Source organism: Tachysurus fulvidraco, chromosome 20 (genome assembly GCF_022655615.1).
Source record: "Tachysurus fulvidraco isolate hzauxx_2018 chromosome 20, HZAU_PFXX_2.0, whole genome shotgun sequence".
Classification (NCBI taxonomy): domain Eukaryota; kingdom Metazoa; phylum Chordata; class Actinopteri; order Siluriformes; family Bagridae; genus Tachysurus; species Tachysurus fulvidraco.
The window spans coordinates 12,364,752-12,389,284 of NC_062537.1; the positions used below are offsets into that span (position 1 = coordinate 12,364,752).

General features: G+C 36.4%; 1 protein-coding gene across 1 annotated transcript; it reads right to left on the reverse strand.

Annotated features, from left to right (window-relative positions):
• Nucleotides 1-770: 770 nt before the first annotated feature.
• Nucleotides 771-22,938, reverse strand: pitpnab (phosphatidylinositol transfer protein, alpha b). Its single transcript, XM_027150199.2, has 11 exons — nucleotides 22,732-22,938; nucleotides 19,567-19,597; nucleotides 9,859-10,004; nucleotides 9,678-9,769; nucleotides 8,974-8,981; nucleotides 8,708-8,782; nucleotides 8,462-8,545; nucleotides 7,467-7,544; nucleotides 7,267-7,377; nucleotides 5,512-5,634; nucleotides 771-3,350 (listed from the first exon to the last, which is right to left on the reverse strand). Exons 1-11 carry the CDS (start codon nucleotides 22,746-22,748, stop codon nucleotides 3,303-3,305), a joined length of 813 nt encoding a protein of 270 aa, XP_027006000.2. The 5' UTR covers nucleotides 22,749-22,938; the 3' UTR covers nucleotides 771-3,302.
• Nucleotides 22,939-24,533: the final 1,595 nt, after the last annotated feature.

Below are 24,533 nucleotides of genomic sequence, written 5' to 3' on the forward strand. Positions count from 1 at the left end.
GAGAGTCAGAGGATGCTACTGTGTTGTGCTGATGTGATATATTTATGCTTAAGTGAATATGTGAATTGCTGTTGTACACTGGTGGTTTGGTATCAATAGCAGCATTTTTGATTATAATGACATTATAGTGACTCTATGAAAAATAGAATAACAATGTGTGTCTTCTTAAGCTAAAACTGTATAAGTCAGGTACACACAACTAGTGTAACTGATGATGCCCCAGCAAAGTTAATTAAAAAATGACACAGACCTACAATTCACATCAGCCCCTGCACCTGATCCCCAACACTCAAGTCACATGATGCTTTGCACCTAAATCATGTTGTATAATGAGAAATAGTATTTATGTCATGTCTTGCATAGCACTCATGGTCTAACTTTTAATGTTTGTTTTTGTCATCAAATTAATCTCATGTTGTTACCTTGCTTCTCTACTTCATGTTTTGTTTCTGAGTTTTCTCTTTTCATCAGCAAGGTCATGACATCATGACATGTAGCGTTGTATGTAATAAATAATAATATTTTTTTATTCTAAAAGATACCATTTAATTACTGTAACTAAATTGGTGACATAACTAAAGCTTTGACGACCTTCATTAACTCATTGTTTCTATTTGACTGATACCCTATTCTTTGTGGTCCTGAAGTTCAGACCGTGCATAATTGGAGTAAAGTCAGTGATGTCATTGAGAATATCAAAAATCAAACAAAATTGCAGAAGTTAAAATTCACAATCTTCCGAATTCAAGAGTGACCACCACATTTTTTTCCATATTTATTTTATTCACATCTCCATGTAGTCAAGAGGATAAAATGACAAAAGGCACAAATTCACAGTAAAAGAAACTAAAAACAGATGACAAGCAAGGGAGTGACATTAAACAAATATATTTTAAAATAAAACATTTCTTGTTCTGAGTTAGCAGATTTGTAAACCTGGCGACAAAACGAGAACTGTACTAACAACATAGCTATAAGAGAGTCTCTGTGCATAATGATCTTCTTTCTGCATGGGCAAGGAATCAGGTCATTTGATGTTCTGCTTAGTCACCTCTTATTAAGACTCTCATATTTATTACAAACATTCTGGATAGAAGCTGCATATTTATTAGTCAAAGACCAGCTTCTCTGCTTTGAATCACTCTGTTTTTTGTTTTTTTTTAGTATTATAGACAACTTCTCTGAGGTCATTAAAAAGTGGAGGTGACATCTCTGAAAGATCACACCTGTTAAAAGAGGCAGCAACAGGGCTCGGAGACTTGATGACATACTGCAGGTACGACAACAATAGGGAACAAAAAATATATTTTATATATATTTATCAACACTGTCCTGCCAAAGATGTGGAGTCTGAGGACACTGAGATGCCTTTATGTTAACAATGTTAACAATATATTCTATGATTTCAGAGCAGAAATGGTTCAGAACCAATTTCCTTTCCAGCTGTTCATCCTGACAGAACAGAATCAAACTGCACTAATGCAAAGAGCAAATCAGTGTGTTACAGCAGCATTAGGGATTTTCCTAAAAATACACCATCCTGCAAAGTATGGTGTATGTGTAAGACGAATGTGGATGTATTGGCAGGACAGTCTGACCTATATATAGGCATGTATTCATCTACATATATTTATATACTATGTACAATTCAATACATACATCCAAACAGCTCCATGAAAGGTTTCCTAGGGCCGATGCAGCGGTGGAGTATTGCTAATGGGATTGTACAGTATTGAACGTGAAACTCAGCTACGTGGACAAAAGTGCGAACCATCAGTCCATCCATATTTTAAACATCTCTCAAACACATAACATAACTTCAGACACACACATACACACATTGAGTTATATATATATCCTCGTTTCCTGAAGTCAGTCAAGTGCTGACACTTTCTAGGGACAATATGAATTAATCTAAAAGACATAGATGAGTTTTAGTATTGAAAAATAAAGTGTGAGATGAGATGGAAATGTGAGCATTATTGCTAAAACCCAGATAAAAGTTTCCTTTTATCAGTTAGAAGTGCTAAAATGTGTGCCATTAAAAGCAGACAACAAAACTTTGCTGTCAACAAACCAAATCTTTCATGCTTTGTTGATCTGTAAAGTCGTCTCAACAAGAAATGGCTGGAGACTACATGCTTGAGTTATGTATGTTCCAACAGAAACCTGCATGCACACACAGACTTTACTCATTTCTGTGACCCTCTTCTGCCCTCTCTTACATACACACAGGACATAAATGACGAGAGGAAGACGACAGAATCTGAGCACACACAGAATGACTAAGCACACACTGTGCATACAGAGGACAAAGCAAAGTTGTTAAACATCCTAAACGATCCACAGGGAAGCACATTGTACTGATCAACAATTGCTATAAGACAAAGGATATGCTGGTGAACTTGAAATAACTTCTGAAGTTCAAGAAGCACAGAACAATTAGTGTAGTCTTTTTATTTTAATGACTTTCTTTGCCCTATGATGAATAATAATATATATAATATATTAGTCTGACACCCCGCCTCAACCTCTTAATACACAAATGAGCACCTGTCATTCCGGAGGCCCAATTTACAAATGAGCTCCTGTTTCAGTGGAGGATGATGAGATGAATGTAATCAAATTTTAAAATAAGAATAATGTTCAACAATCACAAGAGGTTCAAAACAGAACACAGAGGAGAGTCAGATTGGTCCGCAAAACACATCTAAGATTGGTTACTGAGAGTAATTACTTTGAAAAACTTTTTATACAGCTCTGAGAATAACTCACCTCCCGATATGAAGGGAATATATACAGAACCACCATTTGATTTTGACATACTAATTATTTTAGCACAATTGTCTCTGTGGTGCGTCAGCTGTGTCAGTTTTCATGATGGTGCATGAAAAATGATTATTTTTGCTCTTTATGAATCCTATTTATCTTTATTGTGTGTCTATTTTTCATACTGTATTATCAGTCTGGTTAGAGGAGCACAAGATTTATTTACATTTATAAATCATCCAATTTCTTTACAAATTGATGCAGCTGATTACAGAAGTAAGTGATAGAGGGAGACAATGTAACTTTACTTATCGAGAAGTAGGAGGTGAAAGAAAAAAGATGAGAAATTTAAAAACTCACGCCTGAGTAACATGAGATCATTAATTAAGTCATTTATAATGTATATTTTGAGGGAAATTTTTCTAACAATTGACGACAGGGGAAGCCTATAATTTCACAATACGGCAATGCGACCGGCACCTCTGTTACACACCAATATAAACAGCAGCACACTCTGGCTATACACAGGAGATTCAGTCCTCAAGAGCCACCATCCCTTTTACAGGGTCCTTCACTCTCATCTGTGAAAGAAAACAACAGAAAGACAGACAGAACGAGAAAGTTTGTTATTCTTTTTTTTTTGCAGAAGTAATTCTATAAATAAGTAATTGTTGTTTGTGAAAGCTATCTTTTTTTTTCACTCACAATTGACGATCTTTCATCTCAAAGTGTTCATAATGTGCTTGCAATATTACTAACAAACATTAGACATTCAACATTGACTTTCCAAAACAAGATAAAATTCAATTTGAAGTTACAAAAGTTTCTACAAAACATTTTCACTTGGATATAAAATATACTTACTAATGTTTGAAGACTAGTAAATCAAAACATTCTCTAATCACAGACTCTACAATAGGGAGATGGTGATTAGTTGTAGTGGTAGAAAAAAAAGGGTAACTGTTAAATTATTATAAAATGCTGAAAATGTCTTTTTTATTTCTATTTGCTTTATGGACCATCAAAAAATTGATATCCCTTTGTATGAAGTGAAGAGATGTGCACATTTTCTGCTAAATAAAATGTAAATAAAATCTTTTCACTGTAACAAGTGTAGTACGATGTGACCAGTGACGTGAGACAAAAGGCTGGGGCTGCACATTACTGTTTTATTCCACTCAGCTTGTTTCATGTTAGCATCACTTTATTATTTTCTGTGTTGAACACAATGAAAAAAAAACTCCTTCCCCGAAACTCCTGCAGATATTTTATCCTCCACCCATCATTAAGCTGCATTAAACATCTGCATTACACACTCTCAGTTGTAGAATCAGCAATTCACCTTCTCATCCAAACGAGTGAATTTTATAAATGTGTACATCCTTCGATAGTGTAATATGTTACACAGGCTCGATTGCAGTGTAGAAAAGACGTAAACTCGTAAATTCTTCCTGTGTTTTTATGTGAATACACTTTTGCATGCATTTCAAATTGTCTATGTAGATCCTTCAAATCCACCTTACTTTGATGTATTTAATTACATTTAACTGTAATAAGTAATCCAATCAGTGACTAATCAGTCTAATCAGTGAAAAAAAAACTGAATAAAAGCTTTGGTATAATTTTTGAGCAATTCATTTTGTGATAGTTGTGGGTGTGGAAAATTAAACAAGTATACAATCTCATATAATCTCTGCATTTTCATGTTGACTGTCACATATTAACGCTCCAATCCCATGCTTTGTCATACAGCATGTTCATTTGCAGATTTCGCCCAGCTGCCATGTACACGACACAGTAAACAAAGCCACCTCACAACATCTGTTGTTCATCTTGTCTGCAATTATGTCATATTATGAACCGAAACCACAATAACATCTGAGTAGTTGCACAGTAAATATCAATGATAAACCCAGCATTCCTTTCTCAGCATTCAGGTGTTACATGAAGATATATGGCATGAAAATATGCAGGCTTGTTATATAAAACATGCAGCAGAAATTTTAAGAAAAAAGAAACCTGGGTTTTACATTTAAGTAATTATGTATAGTGATGCTGTAGCAAGTGGGTCCCTGGTTTCACCCTCAGCTTGAGCTACTGTCAGTCCTACGTGTTCTTCCTATGTCTATGTACTGTAGGTTTCCTCTAGCTTATCCAATTTACTCCCATCTCTAAAAAACATGATGTCTTGCCTAAATTACACATAGGTGTGAATAAATGTATGTGTGTGCATGGCATCCTAAAATGTTCCTGTATTACACCATGACCTTGACCAAGATAAAGCAGTTACTGAAATTGAATGAATAATTGAATGTTTACAGAGCCAGAGGAGCTACAGTGACATTTTATTGACCGTTGCCACAAATGTTAGGAGAACGTCTGACCGGTTTAGCTGTGTCCTGTTCTGTTTGGTTGCTGCTTTTGTCCTCACAGTCCTGCCTCATTATCAGCTTCACTCAATAATTTAGCAGCTAAGAACTTGTTAGTTAGAGTCATACTAACAATTTGTGTCTTTTCTTTTCTAAATAAGAAGGCGGCTTATAAAGAATATATGAATATATGTTTAAAAAAGATAGCATTTTCATTACATAATAAGAGTAAGAATAACGAAGAAGACAATTCAGTATCATAATGCAAGAGCTACAAACAGATGGCAGAGAAACGGTCTGGTGATTTCTCTGTGTGGATTTCTTCCCTCCCTCAGAAACATTCTCTCTCTTACTATCTCTCTCTGTCACTCACCTCATCCAGCTCCCTCCTGGTCTCCTCTTCCATTCTACGAATATCATCCATGTTTAGCTCAATCCAGTTATCAATCCAGCAGAAGAGTTGTCGGTGAAAATTAGTGAACAAGCGTTTCTCTTGCTATTGACAGACAGAAAGAAGTAGAAGGTTAGTATAAGAAAACAATAGCTGATCAATGATGTTTCATTTGCATATTAAGTGCACATAGGTTTTCACAGCCAAATATGTGTTGTGTATATAACAGTGTTGTGTACTGTGTACACATGTACTGTGCAGGAACATGTGTTTAATACCCAGCGTAATACATAATAATTTGCCATGTTGCTTAGAGATTGTGTTTAAATCCAGTTGGCTGGGATTTTAAAGACGCAAAATTGGTTGTGCTCTCTGTAGGCGGCATGGCATTACTCTCTCTCCCCAGTTAATCACACTGACATTTGCCAATCCTCATGTATTCAAAAGAGATATTGCTTTCTTATGTTATGCTTCCATGAGAAAAAAGCATGAGCAACAGTTTGAAAAAAAAAGGCATATTGGGGAGGAACTGTGGGGAAAAAAATTACACAAAACTCCCAATATATGAAATGGTATTAGATCTGTATCATCCTAAAACCTTCCTTTATAGAAGAAATTCAGCAATTACCCCTATGCTTAATTTACATCTGCATTTCAAATAAACAGGTTTTCCATTCTTGTCATTTGTAAATCACTGTCCATGGAAACCAAACACACACACAGATGCTGTGGACAGAGATAAGATGCACAAACACCCAAGGATTTTAAGTTGTTTAGCTCAAAATAGCATGCCGTGTTTCTTCTGATTGAGTGCATCCCTTTCTTCACCAAACAGCTCCTTAATTGCTCAGGAATCCCAAACTGTATCTTCGGATACGTCTGGTTGTAAAATATTCACTGCATGAGGTCATTAAAATTGGCTGTCAGGTATCCCAATAGTTTGAAGTGGTGAAGTTTTGCAAACTTGTCCCTGTGTCTGCGATTTTTCAAAACAAAGACACAGGGAGAAAAAAAAAATTCTGGAATAAACAAGGACCACTTTGTTTTAACTAAGAAATGACCTGGACCAATGTAGTTTATTTGCTAAACCTACTGTAACTATTAAACAGGAAAAAGATACTTAGAAGAAAATATGTACACTCCTTGTGAGATAACATAATGAAAATTACATTCAGATTTTCATTTATTCCTATAATTATACAGGACTTAACTTACAATCTGTGTTAGATAGCAGCTGGCTACAAGATGCATTAATACTAGCTTATCTATATAGACTTATATAGCCAGTAGCTGACCTATTTTCAAATTAATGTAGTAACTAGTGTGATCCAAGTAGTTTAACAAAATAATTTAGCTAGATATTTCCTGAAACTACTTGAACCAAGAGTAGCGAGCTCACTGTGTTAAATGGATGAAATTTTACTGTAATGTAAACTGTTTCTCATAATAAAATCTCTTTACTGCATGTACATTTGAAAAAGCTTCTGCTGTAATATATATATGTGGCAATAATAAAGGCTTTGTTTAACACTACTAGATCACAAGGCTACTGACTACTTGGACTTGCTTTCTGAAATATTGTAGAAACTACTGATAAGATATTTTGCATGTTAATTCATCTACACTTGTTTTTGAATATCCCATAGTTCATATAAAGTTTTATATTGATTCAGGCTTTGCAAATGATAGTTTGAGGCATGCGTGCATTGCCTAAGCACTGAATGCAGTAGAACTCACCTTCTGAATGAAACTCTCCACTTTGTTTTGCAGTCCCCACCACTTGAACTTCACTGTTACCAGTTTGTAGGCACACATGTGTGGATAGTCTGTCTTTTTGGGCAGTTCTTTCTGAAACCCAGAAAGAACCCAGACACACAAATAATGTAAAAAGACAAGCCATGTTTATACAGCAGATATTAAAATAGTATACTGTGCACCTTCCAGTCAGGCCCCAAGGGTCCTCGGCCAGTCTTGGCAGATTTAAACTTGGACGGATCTTCATCTGGCTTGTAGTCCTGCAGAGGGCAGCATAACACCACATTACAACTCAAAATCGCATGTCCACTTCAACAATTGTATTCATTCATCTGCCAAATGACGGAGTGTGGACAACTGAATTCACTGAACCCTTAAGCCAGGAACATCATACTGTCTGGTGATTTATTTCTGTTCCTTTGGAGTCCTGGCCTGTACATGTTTTTGATTCCCTGAAACAACACTTGCTTATACAAAATATCATGAGTTAGGTCAGTTGTTATATCAGGAAAAACGTGTTGGATCACTTAAACTAGGACCTAATGCAATGTTGTCCATAAGTAATTACACACTTCAGAATCTGTCAGAATTGTTTCAAATATATTAAAGTATTTGAACTCATTACCTATTAAGGTAAACAAAACTGAACATAAAGTCTGATATACACCACGGTATAAGCAGTTTAATCTGAAAAATAGCAGCTTGTTTATAAGCTATTAAATGATGCAGACTGTATTATAAAATGCCACCTAATACAAGTCAGGGAAGTGCCATCTTTCAATGCAGGTAAAAACAGTCAGAAGGAAAAATTAAGTATTTTCTTGCAGCATCACCAATATGTGATGTAATGATATATAATGAAGCAAAGAAAATGTGCTATAAGATATGAAATGCTAAAGGAGGAATAAGGTGAACTGCAATGAGTTGTACAGTGTTCAGTAAGATTACCTCTGCTTTCTGGCAACTTTCCTCAATCTACAGAGGACCTGTAAATGTCCTCTGAGCCATGATGATTTGTGTATTTTGACATATCTATTTTAAGCCAAAATAAATTTCATTCCAGCTGTGTTGACTCCTCCTGATTGAATTTGAATTTGTATTCTGTATAAACAAGGGCTCAAAATAACAAATAATAACTTCTTTTTTTTATTCAAACAGAAAAGAAACATATTCTTACCTTTGGCTCCACCTGACTTCTGTCAGCGATGTCAATATACACCACATCGACCTTCTTCCATGTGTCAGGGTCCAAACCGTGTACCTGCACAGGCCAAGCGAAACACACACACACACACACACACACACACACACACACACACACACACACACACACAAAGCAAAACAACAACACAAAGTCACATTTAGTTCCTCTGAGAAACAGAGACCTCAGGAGTGATGTTTCAGTCAAATAAAGAGTACTCACATTCTCCTGATGACCCAAGTCAGGTTTATGCCATGTTTCTATCTTGATGAGGAAATTTTCTTTCATGTACTCGTTCTAAAGGAAAAGTGCATCATTATAATGCACTATATTTAATAAATTACAAGTGATATTTGACATTTATTGGTGTGTGTGTGTGTGTGTGTGTGTGTGTGTGTGTGTGTGTGTGTGTGTGTGTGTGTGTGTGTGTGTGTGTGTGTGTGTCTGTGTGTGTCTGTGTTGTGAAGTATAGGTGGTCATCTACTCACCGTGATTACTGCAGAAATGGAGAGCAATGACAGGGAAGGAGAAAGGACACATCATTTATAATATAATTTATAGTATAGTACCAATATAATATAGTAATATAGTACATATTATAGTATAGTAATATATTACTCTATAAAGTATATATTCATAGTATATACTACACAAAAATATACAAAATATTTATGTTATACGAATAAGGATTAAGGTGTTGAACTTGGGGAAGTTTGGCTGTCTATAAGGAAATATTTTTTTGTTGTTTTAATTATAATGCACCTGTTATATGATTTATAAAGTGATAGTCAATGGGTTCTTGAAGAAAAGGCAAGGGCTAGGTTTAGGTATAGCATAGCATTGAATAGCTGCGATGATTTAACTATGTAAAATCGAGTATACATAGTTAAACAAGTATAGGCAAGTACAGGCAAGACAAAGGTGTGTGTGTGTGTGTGTGTGTGTGTGTGTGTGTGTGTGTGTGTGTGTGTGTGTGTGTGTGTGTGTGTGTGTGTGTGTGTGTGTGTGTGTGTGTGTGCCATCAGAGTAACCTCAGTTCCCTGTGCTGTAACTCCACTCCCACTCTGCTCATTCAGTTAATTATTTAACAGAGAGATAGAAGTTGGTGATTGGGGCGTGTGTGTGTGTGTGTGTGTGTGTGTGTGTGTGTGTGTGTGTGTGTGTGTGTGTGTGTGTGTGGTGTCTGTGATACCTGTGCGGCAGTATGGGTAAGCATTCCAGGCTTTCTCATGAATGTTGAGAGCTGATGCTGGTGCTAGCATTCTCACAAAAGAGGGAACTTTGCTAAAAAAAAAGGGGGATATATAATATATTATATCAAACTAAATGTTTTTATATCTGTATTTAATCCGTGTTTGTGTGTAATAACTCACCTCTGCAGGTGGTAGATTTTGTGTGTGTATTGGCCTTTTTCTCCATCTTTCTCATATGGTTCATTCTTCAAGACCTCCACGCCCTCTCCTCCCCCTGTCTCATTCTTACTTGCCTCAGCTACTGAGTAAAGCTGACCTACCTGGTACTGTACAACACACACACACACAAATAAATAGACATAAATAGACATACCAAGACAACAATTTCAGCTAAAAGCAATGAATCTATGTGACATTTGGAGTCCACATAATTCCAAATACAGATACCCAAATAAAACCTTAACAAGGTATTTGAATCAGCATAAATTCAATGTCTCTACTAAATGATATCACTGGAGTATGTCTTCTGTCTCTCTCACTCTCTCCATATCCCATTCGCTGTTTTCTCCCCTTTGGCCATTTTCTCATGTTGTGCACATATTGTGCAAGCAGAACAAAGGCTTCTTTCACTCCTTAATCACCTTTAACACTGTGCAGAAGATCCTGAGATCACAAACAATACACTAGCCAGGCACGATTGTTTAAAACTGATGCAGAAATAAGCATGAAGTACAGACAAGTTATTGTAACTGAGTTCAAGCATATTAGTGAGGGGGCTTTGTTACACTAAGCTGATTTCACTCTGCTGCAACTTTTTGTAATTAGTCTTGAGAAAAATCTAAAGATGTTTTACACCAGGAAAAGACCATTTATAATTATTACAAAAAAAGGAATTTTTTTACTTCAATAATGTAATGTGTTGTTGTTGCTGATATAAAAGCATCAAATAAATGTGGATTTTCATGAACCATTGAGAGTTAATAAATTCTATCCACCTGCACTGGATTCCTTACCGCCTACTGCTTAACTTCTACTAAACTAAAATCACCTAGCAGTGATTCAGCATGTGATTTGGCTATATTTATGTTTTATTAACATTCACACAGCCTCATTGCACAACACGTTATTTTGCTTAGAATTATTAACAGTTTCAACTACACCTTCATGTTAGTGTAAACAGACCTCTGCCATGATCCAGTACACATTTTCCAAATCAATAACATGCTTAATCACATTAATTTATGAGATAATCAATAATTGTCATAGCAATAAGATAAATGTCTTAACAACACAAGATTATTACTTTGAAGGTTGGCTGGAACTTAGTGCACAATAAATACTGTATAGCAGTTTATTTTATATACCAGTGCTGAATGACTTTCTATAACATTAATCAGGTATTTGAAGACAGGCTAGTATTCAACAAAATCAACTGCATAGGAAAGCCACAAGTATAAATTATAATTATGTCTTTTTAATATTTACCGAAATTCTATATGAATATCTAGATCTGATTCAGAAAATATATACATAATATATATGAAAATATATACATAATAAAGTTGTTTGCAATTGTTTACACTAAGGTTGCAAAACAAAAATAGCAATCAAATTTCATTTCTAAAGCCGTACTGTGTATTTAATCCACATGTTTTTCATTACATCCTTATGTGGGGACTATCTTGCATATGGTGGTTTGTAGTAATAATAAATGATAAATAAGGCTCATATTTGTACCACAGCATGCTTTAAACACTACTCTCTGTAAGCAATGCCAATTTCCCTCTACTTCAGTGACTTCAGTTTAGTTCATGCTGTCAGTTACATGCATTTGATTCTTGATTGTGACCATGATGTATTTTAAAAATAGCTACACATATGTCAATCATATCAGTTCCCTGTTATAATATGGCTAGATGTTGTATATTAATGGCCACATTACTGATATTCAAAGTTATGTAGCTTTCACTTAAAGTGTCACCAAGGTGTGTTCTTTCAAATTGTGCAGGTGTGTAAGGCAATTTCTTATTTTTAATTGACTGCGCTGAATGTTCTTTCCTCAATCATAGCAAGTGTCATGTATTCAGTTCAGTGGAGCTCCTCAGCTTTAGTGAAAGATAAAAATTTGAGTATCAAGAGTATTTTACAGTTTGAATAATAACTGTGACAATAATTAAAATGTATTTACTATTTTCTAATTATTTATTTATTAAGTATATTAAGTAAACTTTATTTAAATGCTGAAGTAAAATATAGCAATATTTGTTGTAGCCCTATCTTGTGTAACTAGAGTTGACCCTTCCTAGGCAACAAGGGGAGGTGACAATGACCTATATAGGCCATGCAAGGATTAGGACTCATTGTAATGTATTAATAAGTGAAAAGTGTACAGTACCAGTCACAAAACAGAATGCTCTCTAGGTTTGCGCTTATAAAACAATCCAAGGTAAAGTGATCACAAAACTAAGCAATATGACCTTGGTCAGGAATCCCAGATTCAAGGTCAGCATACAGACATCTGGCTTATCACCAGAGCATGCAGTCCCCAATTTTTCCCCAAAATAAAAAAAGTCTGCAAAGTTATAACTAGCAAATTACAGTTTCAGAGCAGTTCCTTTATCTTGTAAGAATGGGCTTTCATGGACACCAGAACATAAGCAAGATCACATATGACTCTTAGGTGATTATGGTAAATTGAGACACCATGTCCCTTTAAGAAAGACTGTAACAATGTTATTAGACTATCCATGTACCATGTACTAGGGTACACAAGACATTCATACTACTGGGGTACAGTTAGTCAAACCCACAAGGACATGTGTCCTGGTTGAAAGTGGCAAACAAATTTTTAAGGCCATTTAGGACAGCAGATCTGTCCAGGAATAAAGCTTTCAATTAGTAGTGACCACAAAAACAGACATGTAAAACAAGTTCCTTGCATACCATATCAGGAAAACAAACAGGAATTCTGTGCAACGTTGCAAGAATCAGTTTTAGAACAAAATATGAATAGTGGATGATGAGGATAGTCTGAATGAACTGAATGAACTGCCCTGCTCTGCCAGGGAAAAATCACAATCAGCAATGCATTGTCGTGGAATTGGCAAATAAGGATCACCTGCATATTGTCAAACATTTCCCAGATCTGGACAACCAATTCTGGGTGCTCTGCTCACTGAGACACATGTGGCTGATGAATTTTATGGCTTGCTTCAGTATTAGGGACATCATTTCCGAGTTCACCCTTGAAACCAAGCCATAATTTGTTTGCAAAGTTATTGGGTAAGAGCTTGGGTAATAACTTATTGGTGTAGAATATTGCTATGGCCTTGAGCAGTGGAATCAACGGGGCAGTGTCGATGTCTGTCAATGTGTAGATTGGACAGATTTGTCTACTGCTAACAGAAACACATTGTGCATTAGCATTGTGTGCCATACATGATGCAATATTTTACGTTGTCACTTCAAATCAACATGCATCATTGTGCATCCTGATGTACAGTAGTCCTAGGAAGGAGTATGAGATGTGAGCATTGCTTACCAAGCAGAAAGCAAAAACTACACAGAGGAAGTTCATAGAGGACTTCATGAACAGCGTGGTGAGTGTTTGCTAATTAGGCTAAAAATGTTAACATTTGCAATGGAATGTTCTAGCAAAAAAGGTGCTAGTAATAATAAAATATACTCACCAAGGTTAAACAGATGAGATGTAAGGATACTATCACCACTTTTAGAGGACAGGAATATTATAGCTCCGACTGTACTCACTGGCTGCAGAGTGGATAGCTATGTTGTATATGTGCTCTAATATATGAGACGAGAAGAAGAAATGGAAAGATGCAAATGGGGCATCATACATTCCTATGTGAAATTGTTGAAAGATCTTGATATCCAGGTGATTCTCACAGTCCTTGGTGGTTAGAACGAGTGGAAAATAGAACACATTTGTGCTGCTGAAATCAAGCAAATCTCAATAAACTATACTACAGGGTGTTCCAAAAATTCTCCATACACAGGGGAAATTATTTATTTTCTGCCAAACAGACAAACATGTTGAAAAAAAAAACAGAAAAACATATTTAAATCATTCTTAAGGCAGGATCAGGAAGCTGTCATGATGGACATGCAAATACATGCATAACACCAGATGTGATAACACAACCTCGTCATGAGTGGGAGACTTGGCAATCTTACAAATTTCCCCTATTTATAGAGACTTTTTGGACACCATGTAAAAACGATTTTTGTGTACTGATTAAGATCTGACCTTGCCTTAAACCATTTAAAAATGCAGTGTAAGTTAAATATACATAAAAACGCAGACATGTACACAAACGCAGACACACTTGTGTTAAGGTGCATTAAAGTTTAGTTTTCACAGATCTGTCTGCAAGTAAAGTAAACTGACAGTTTTAATCACTGTGCATCATTAATTGTTTATAATTCATTCCATCATATAAAACACTATCTGTCTTCCAACAATGATTGAGAAGGAAAGTCATGTGCACATGCAAATTATTTGACCTGCAAAGAATATTTATTGTGCATCATAAACTGTATCAACGTCCCTTATTTTAGTGTTATGCTGTATTTTGTAAATTTTAGCTCAGTCATAGATACCCATGTATAATGTAGCATATATTTTTAATGCAACAAATAGCTCAGTCGTGTTTAACTGTTAGTTAGCTTATTATGTTATATATTGACTTTCATTTGACGAAATGAAATGAAAAAATGTGACAAATTATATAATTATGACCCATAGAAATAACTGACAGACAATGTTTATGTTCTTCTGATTTTGGTCTTCTTCTCTGAAGGCACAGTTTATTTTAATCAGAGGGCAGTTTACGTTAAACTTGTGTGAAACAAACAGCAATGACATTCTTAAACTTATTAAAGGAAGAGAGATATGTAGATACAAAAAGGCCAGCTTTGGATCATTTTGTACTTATTCCTCCCACCTCAATGCTGAGAGATATGTGAGCGTAGGAGTGATGTTCACAAGGGAAGTTTAATGAAAAATAAGATAAAAATTAAATTCCAATGTGATCATTTTAATTACAGTCATTCATCAAATCCATATATATGTCTTCATATACTACGTGTGCATCTATAACATAGAGACAGAGGAAGCAGACTAGACTATTTTTAGCACAAACATCCACACTACACTGGCCAAGTAGAAAAAACAGGAGGGAGTGCAGAGAAGCTTCTTCAGTTGCCTTTATTTTTAGTGCTGTGTCAAGGATTATATGACAGGAATATGGCAAAATAGAGAGAGAGAGAGAGAGAGAGAGAGAGAGAGAGAGAGAGAGAGAGAGAGAGAGAGAGAGAGAGAGAGAGAGAATACAGGATGAGAAGTACACTATGAAGTATACACATTTACTGTAGATGTTCAGAAGGTGGGTATAGAGGGACAAATAAATTTGTGTGTGTGTGTGTGTGTGTGTGTGTGTGTGTGTGTGTGTGTGTGTGTGTGTGTGTGTGTGTGTGTGTGTGTGTGTGTGTGTGTGTGTGTGTGAAAGAGAGAGAGAGAGAGAGAGAGAGAGAGAGACATCACTGAGCCATGAAACAGCAACCTCTGCATCATCCTGTCCCAACCAATCATAAGCTACATCTTCCAGCCAATCCCAGTCTACTCGCACTCTATGTCACTGTGCAGCACACACATATATTAATATGTGTATGTGTTTCACAGAGCATGTATTACCACAGACAGAGGTACAGCGATGGTAATAGGGAATAGGAATCAAACATACAAGAACTGAGAATAAGAAATAAGGAGGTGCAAAGATAAAAAGAGAAGTGCATTTGCAGCCTCTTCTTCAGTCTGCAGGACCATATATCTCTTGCATGAATGATTTATTGGTTTAATATGCTTCTTTCACGACAAAAAAAGATCAGGCTTTGAGGTTTGGTTCCATTGCTGTCAGTTTTATTACCCAGATGAAAAAAAATTCTTGTGAACGATCTTGCACAACATATGCATTTTCCTACAATATATGTGGATTCTTGTCACTGTGAATGAAAAAAAGATGAGCTTTTGGACTTTTAATACTAAAATGGACCAAATAGAGACAAACCATGTCGGCAAGTGACTGCCACAACCTACATAGTTATATGCCTTTATTACTAATTTAATTGCAGTTACAGAATAATTTATTCGTTGTGTCCAAAACTATGCCTTATTTTCTATATAATGCATTATTTTGGGGTTCTGCTATTTTGCCGTAGAAAACATAGTGGGGAATATAATGTATTTTTAATCTCATAATGTCATAATGCATCATGATATGCAGTACCCAATAATGTACTATGCAAGCAACAAAACATATATATGCTTATCAGGCTCTGCATGTTAAATGACTTTGTCACATGTCCTACTGATCAGTTACATGTGTTTCCCCTAAACAGCACCCCTACTTATGTTCTAGTTGATTTAAACACACCTGCACTGAGAGGTACAGCAAGTTAATATGGTAATAGCCCTTCAGTCCTCAGACATCTCAGATGTAAGGAGAAGCTTAAAGTTAATTCATATATTGTCATTGGGTTTGAAACAGGTAACAATAATAGTGGACAGCTTATGCAAATAAAAAATAATAGCGTGCAAATTTTTTTTCTTCTCTGCTCTCTTTAATAGCATCTAAAAGAGTATGTAAATTAGCAGAGGCACTAAGGTATACATAAAGGGGATGTTTCTGGGGATTTTAGATGATCTGCGTGGGTGTGTGGTGATTGCTTCAGGTTGTGAGGTTGTTCATTGAGCTCAATGAAAGTGTTGACTGATTGACTGCAATAAAGAAGTTTCATTCTCATCCAGGTCTGAAGAGTCTCTTCATTGTAATATTCCTTATCAAAGTATTATATTTTAGTTACTATTTAGCTGAAGACAAAAGACCCTGGTTCACCCTGAGATGTGTCCACTTCGAGGCGGGCTCTGAGTTCCAACACTATGTAGTAATCCCAATTTTAACATTTTGAGAGACAGATTTTGATCTTGAGTAGTTTAGCAAAGTAGTTATATATAAGACAAAAAAGAATAAAAAGCTGAGTGGGAGGGCTTGTGCAGGTAGTGTACAGGTACATTTTTGATTGCTATTCAGTAATGGACCATATATCACAATAACCCTAAATGACTATTTTAGTCTCTTTTTCTGGATAGCTTCCTGACTGCTCACACAGACAAAACAGTAACAGACAAAGCAACACACTGAACAAACTAGAGACCATACAGTTTAGATATTAAATGGCATAAAATGATAATGTAAGACAGAAGGTACATTAGCCCTTTATTAACCATGATCATGCTTCTAATCCATATTAACATTAGTTTAGCTATAGCTTAAAACAGAACCACTAAACAAAACCTGCTTCTGTGAAGCAAAATCTTCAATTAACACCTTTAAATAAACTGCTCTCCAAAGTACACTGTGTTCCAACTCTCTCTGATCGACACTAGAGGTGTAAATTTAAAGCTGCTGATCTTACTGTGTGAGGTTTTTGCATGCTGGTAATTTAATCAAATTTCCAAATTTTAAAAATCTACATGCCAGATAGGTAAATATGAAAATTAATTCAAATGTTTATTGTGGCTATTTAAAGTAGTCAATTAAGACTGTACAGATCCACTACAGAAATCCAATGTAAGCAGTGCTATAAAAGAAAAATACAGTAAAATACAAGAAAAACTTATTCTGAAAATTAGTGAATGATTTTGTGCTATTTATTGTAGTAACTATTTTCAATGAATATATTTTTGTATGTTTATAAGACAGCAGAAATTTTTATATAGTAAAGCACTGAAATGAATTATTTTAATGCAAGTGAATATGCAGTGCACACAAGTTGAGAGAAGTGGTGATTCATTTGAGCTACAGATCAGAAGGGTGTAGGTGTAGGTGTAACTCCAAGCACTGCCAATATTCAAAGGTTGGTCCTTGAGCAAAGCCAGTCATTCTGACTAACATTCTAATGCAAAGTTTATACTGTATAGATAAGTTTCGCTGATATAAATTTAGAAAGTCAGCAAAAAATAGCATGTTACACAACCATTCAGCATAGGCTACAACAAGACTACTGACACACGTCCAGAATCATGGACCACATGTTAATCATTAATTTGGAAAAATATACTATACATGACCCAAATTTCATAAGCTTTTATTAAATCACTTACTGGATGAATTCTTTACTTTCACCAGGAACAAAAAGCTACATTCACATTTCTTTCTGTATATCTGGTTAGACATCATTCAGTATGTCTAATATGTGTACATGAGATGTAGATACTCCCAGGCACATGTTCAGGCATTAGCCTTGGTATAAGCAGCTTAAAGGGGTGAGCATTCTGACATAAATCTAGTATTTGATAGATTATGTGTCAGGTTATATATCACAACAATACAACGCATCTCTCAGCCTCAGCATCTCATAATTTTGCAGAATTCACAAGTTTCTATAATTATCACAGGCTATATGCAAATACATCATGCAATCATTGGGAATCCTCATGGGCGAGTGGAGGATTAGTGCTGAGCATGTCTGCCTTGCACTTCAGGGGTTGGGGGTTTGAAATCTGCTTACATCCTGTGTGCACAGAATTCCATAAAGTTTTTGATCACAGCGACACCAGACAATTTATCCCATTTGTGAGCTCATATATACGGAACAGGGCATATTTCCTCAGAGTAGGAATTACACTGCCCTGTGAGTAGCTAACATTAGTACACATGGCTAAGTAATTTTAACTTTTGTCTTGAACCCAGGTAAGTACATTTAATTGTGGAAATATATCCTGCAACTGTTGACATGGCCTTTGTTTCTTGATTCGCTATGTATTACTGTTACTTATTGTCATCATTTGAGACCAATTGCTCTTAAATGTCCTTTTATGTTTTTCTTTTGTTTATTGTTTCAGCTGGATACACTGTGTAATAGCTATAAGTAAAAAGTCATATGATGAGGCATTTCTTTTGCTCAAGTAAATCACATACATGGAAAATTGAAAGGACAAAATGTGTATTCATGTTCAGTAAGACCTTTCATTTTCTCAATGTTTCATTAATAAATGGATTTCCTCTGTATTAGTTAAAGAGAAAACAACATTAAATTATATTGGAACACACTCAGGATGCTATTTCCCAGTATTCCCAGTAAATATTGCTTTGCTATGTTTTTGTAAGTATATGTTATAAAATTATAATCTTAATTAAGGATGAAATGATGGAAAAGTAGGGAGAATGAGAAAGAGAGAGAGAGAGAGAGAGAGAGAGAGAGAGAGAGAGAGAGAGAGAGAGAGAGAGAGACGGGGGAGCAGGACACAGTGATATCAGATGTCTCACTGGCTATTCAACACCAGGCAACCGCTGAACTGAGTGACATACTAAAGAATCATAGAAGATGAAGCAGTGACAAAAACATAGAAGATATGGAAGGCAGGGATACTTATTTAACGCCAGGGGAAAGATGTGTAATTTAAAAAAATATCTTGACTGGTGTACTGTGTGGCTAAATTTGGATTATTAAATTATCAAGTCAGAGAGATTGCTGAGGAGGCTTAGACTGCTGACACAGCATTTAATATTGGCAGGCAGATAGGTAAGCAGTAATTTTGTCATTTTTTTCAGTGTTTGCAAAGAACACACAGCAAGACCAAGTGAAAGGGCTCCCTCCCTGTAGTGCTGACTAATACACAGCTCACTGACATGCATGAGACTGATCTGATTCAAAATGACAAAGGCAATCCTTTGTAGACAAGCAAATAATTCATAACTCAAAGGTTTTTTGCAGTCAGTATAAATAAGGAATTTGCTGTATAAAATCTTGCTTTACACCACAAACACACACACACACATACAAAATGAGTGCATACTTAGCACTTACCTCCTCCACAGAAATTGGTAGGATCACTCGACTGAAACGAAAAGAGAAAAAGATTGAGATCGCAAACCAGTCATTCACCTCGGTACAACCGCGTTAATCTATACTGTGGAGTTTAATTGCATTCATGTTACAACCTCATCCCAGGAACATTTCCTTACTGGAAATTAATGAAAATAAATAGCTTCTGCTACATCAGTGAGGTGAGGGGGTGGTTTGGATGCAGGCCTCAGTACACAGTGCTTAATCTACTTGCTTAATTAAGATTTATTAAAACTGGAATAGTTATATTCATAATCTTTTCCCTAGTTTTTTACAACCATGTTTCCTTTTCTTATACCATTGACATGAGAAGACAGGTCATGCCAGTGTGACCATGAAGTCTGGATGCTTTGCATATGCAAACTATTTATTCATTGGTGTCTGGCTGGGTAAATCTTGCTGGCCATCGGCTAAACTATTCACTCCTTTTACTCAAAGAAACTTCATCACTTTCCATATCTAACACTTTTCTAAAATGGCCCCATTCAGGTCCATTTTACTACTTTTTCTGAAGTGATCCTATAGTCGTTAACTCCATTCATGTAATATGTCATAATCTTTGAACTAGACTTTCAAATAAACTTGTGAAAGAGAAATTTGGTGTAGTGTGTGATTATTATTGGCACTGATAGTGTAGCTCATTCTGTACTGCCTGCATTTTTTAATACTCTTCAGGAGTAACATGACACCAGTGGTTCACTGGCTTTAGGTTCTTCCCATCTACGCTCCTATCTGTCTGATGACGTCAAACACCAAAAAACTACTTTAGCTGTGTCTTCACTGCCACATGTCTGACACAAAGTGTGCTGTCTAGTTCAGCTCCAGTTCCCATAGTAAGAGGAGGGTGCTTTCAAGGTTGTCTAAGGCTGCAGGTGTTGTGATGTAAAATATACTGTACACCATCAGGAGTCACCTTCTCTGCCTAAGGACCTCTATAGCCTGCGCAGTCACTAGCGGTCACTATTCGAGATCCGGTGTCTCTGTTCTCCTCTGCCTCCATGACAGCACGATCTCCTGCATTAAGAACATCTATCTGAGTCACAGTACACCTCTGCCTATATTCTGGATTTACATAATGTACATCTACTCCCTTTGATTAGATTCTGTGACTTTTGAGACTTTTACACATTTGTAAGTACCACAGGTGATGGTTCAGTCCATCAAAATACACAGCAGGGTTCTGAAAATAAAGTGGATCCAACACAAGAGGCCTAAGTAGAAAGAGATCACTGCTTCATGATGATGCATGAAAATTTCACAAAACCACAAACATGGTTACATTCCCAAATTCAAAAACCAAAAACATACTCAAATATTTTATTATAATAATATGACTGTGACCTGTAAGTAAACCATAAAAAAGTAAAGCATAATTCAGTCAGGAAGGTATGAGTTAAAATATTATATTTGGCTCCCATGAATAAAATGTACCCTATACTACAAACCAAGAAAAATCTGGTACCATGGACAGCGCATGCCAAAAACCAATGCACAACCCATAACCAGTCCACCAGTTTTTTGCACTAAAACAAATAGCTAGTAATAATATAATAAACCACTTAGCTGAATCAAACTTAAAAAGCATATACATGTTTTCACAAACAATCTACAAACAGTCATGAAATACATATTCATTCATTAAATCATCTACAGTAACTTTCCTCAGGTCAAGATCACACTGGACCCAAAACCTACCCATGGAACAGTGTGAATATGGTGGGATAATACTATTTACATGACTAGGCACCATGGGTAATTCAGTTCAGATAATGTTTTTGGGAAGTGAGAGTAAATGCAGGACCTGCCGGAAATCCACAAAGACATAGGGAGAATCGAACCTTCATAAAGATAATAACCCATCGACTTAGGAACTAACCCAGAACCCTAAACCCTAAGGTTATGGCTAAATCTTCATTTTCTGACATTAAAAATTGTATTGGTTGGATCAATTATTGATTTTTTTGTCCAGAGTGCTAAATTAATCATATTTATATCCAAGGTTTTTACTGAAAATTATTTATTTCATACTATTACTTGAAAAAGACAAGCATTTCTTTGTGTAACACCAAGACAACCTTTTGTTAAAAGCAACAAATGCATATATTCGTTCAAAATTCTAATCTCTATACCTTTTGACCTTTATGACACGAAGGACCAAAAGAAACTCAGATCACAACCTGTACATTAGACCTACAAATACTACACAGCACGTCACAGTAGTAGGTTACGACCTCAGCAGCCATAACTCAGCACTCCATCGCGCGTAAGGTCCTTGAACGCGTTTCATGGATAACGCACAAGACCGAACGGACCAATCACAGACTTGGACTGTGCTCCAAGCCTTCCTCACTCTCCAAATGAATAATACACAACATTGCCAAGCTGGTATTTAACATTTATGTCACATTATCTCGTATCCCAATTAAGGTTTGATCCTATAAATTAATTATCATGATTTGACTGATAACTTGGTTATGACCTTGATAAACCATACCATGTCCCCACTGATAGCGTAAAGGCGAGAGCGCGTGCATGTCAGGATGCCGGTAGGGATGTTTGGTTATGAGGTGCATCATATGATTCTAAGCCAACATACACATCTTCTCAAATTGCATACGTTTAAAAAGAATGCCCTAGCATTATAGGTTTATATAGTAAACGAAACAAAGTTTGGAAAAATAACTACAGTGCGAGTTCCTAGAATTAGTACCACGGTGTTCTGTGTTATAGTATGATGCCCTTTATCTAACTGTATATCAGTAATTGACATGCAGTAAGTGCTCTAGAAAAGAGAATGAAATACAGCAGATTTAAAAAAGAGAAGTCAAAACACCTACCAAGCAACCAAGGATTGAAGATGAAAAATACAAGCGATATTAACACAAACAGACTGGATACTGTCACTGTTAGCATCCGGTCAATAAAAAGGTATATCTGGACAGTATGCCAGTCAAAAAGCATGGATACATTTGACGAGATTTGACGTCAAAGTCAAGTTTTACAATGTCGCCATGGCCTGGATCAGTGAAACGCCAGTCCACCTGCGCTACTCAGCCGAAGGATGCTTCCTTTTCCCAACACGCCACTAAGACGAAAAAAGCACACAACAAAAAAACGCTTACTTACAATTCTTTTATGAGCATTTTCGTCGTTGCTGTGTGTTTGTGTGAGATGACGCTGTGAAGCCGTGCTGGAGCTGGTCCTTGGTTTAGCCGCAGTCTGTCCTACAGCTCAAAGCTGCTTCTGTGTCATTCTAGCCAGCGCTTTTCTCTCTCTCCGCTCCGCTTCCTGATCGGGGCCGAGGGGGCGCGGCGCACTCGCCCTAATCACACAAGCTGGAGCCATGGCGTAGGCAGCGTGACGTCACACCACATGGGTGGGGGGGGGGGGGTTTGGGGGTCTGAATACATAAATTTTATCCGTATATAAATGCATTTGTTACATGGTGTTGAACGTCACGTCCTTGAAATGTCCCATGTTCTCTCCCATATGTAATATAATTACATTATAGGTTTCAACCCCATTTGAACACCTATAGTGGATTTTGTGTTAAAAACCTTCTGTAGGATTAATGTAGAAACTGTGGCTATAGAGGGATGGTATCTGGTTGGTGGACTGTAAGGCTTACTGATCTCACTTAAGAGCCGCCAGAAATTATGTAACAGTAAACCTGCATCTGTTTATAGCATCATATCGTGCCTGCATAATTTTCGCTCTCTCGCTGTCTCTTTCGTGCTCTCTCGCTCACTCTCTGACTCTCTGTGACTCTCTGTGACTCTCTCTCAGTCTCTCCCCCACTCCTATCCTTTCTTTCCAAACAAAAAAAAATGGTGAAATAATATATAGTAACATTTCATCTACAACCATGTTTAGGAAGTAGGAGGAACCCAGAGAACCAAAAAAAACAAACCCACAAATAGACCAGTCAATTTTCCAAGTCCTTCGGGCTTCGGGTGTCTTCTAGAAAGCTGAATATGTAAAGGAATTTCATCATTCAACAAGACCCAAAGCATACCTGCAAGTCAACAAAGAAATCACTTAACCAAATTTAGACCAAAATGTTTGAATGATCTCACCAGAACCCAGAACTGACTCCATTTATTTGATGGATCTAGAATGTTTTAGCAACAAGAGTGGAAAAATATAGCCAAGTAAAGATGTGCCATGCTGATAGAATTCTACTAAATAGACTGAAGGATGAGTGGTGTAATAAAATCAAAAGGCGATATTCTGTATATACTGTATATGTAGGTCCCCTTTGTGCCACCAAAATAGCTCTGACCTTTCGAGGTATGGACTCCACAAGTCCTCAGAAGGTGTGCTGTGATATCTGGCAGCAAGACATTAGAAGCATCTATTTGATGGGTTGGACTTGATGTCCAGCACATCCCACAGATGCTCAACCAAATTGAGATCTGGGAAATTAGGAAGCCAATTCAACACCTTTTACAATCATTTTCAAACCATTCTCAAACCATTCTTGAACAGTTTTTGCAGTGGGCTGGGCACATTAACCTTCTGAAATAGACCACTACCATTAGAAAATGTTGTTGCCATGAAAGGGTGTAACTAGTCTGCTACAATGCTGGAGGTGTAATGAGACAAAAGCATAGAAATTAAGCAAAACATTATATTTTCTCAAATTTTTATATAATTAAGGTCTTATGTTTTTGGCAGATCAATACCAGATGATTCTCTATTTCATTGTCTTTTCTCTGCTCCTGCACCACCTACTGACAATGAAAACAGCTTTCTTTGTCAAGAGACCTGAATGTGACCAGGCCTTTTGTGCTGTCAGCAAACCATCATGAAAAGATTCCTTACTTAATTGACAATACATGTGGCAGCAGAACAAAATCTTCACAAACAGAATATTACTTGAAACAAAAATGAGCAATGAGAAAGTCATTACCTATTAATGCCTTAGC

Coding starts and splice junctions, on each gene's coding strand:
- pitpnab (XM_027150199.2), bottom strand. Junction 9,770..9,858: donor AAAATCTACCACCTGCAGAG/GTGAGTTATTAC, acceptor CTTTTTTTTTAG/CAAAGTTCCCTCTTTTGTGA. Junction 3,351..5,511: donor CCAGGAGGGAGCTGGATGAG/GTGAGTGACAGA, acceptor TTTCTTTCACAG/ATGAGAGTGAAGGACCCTGT.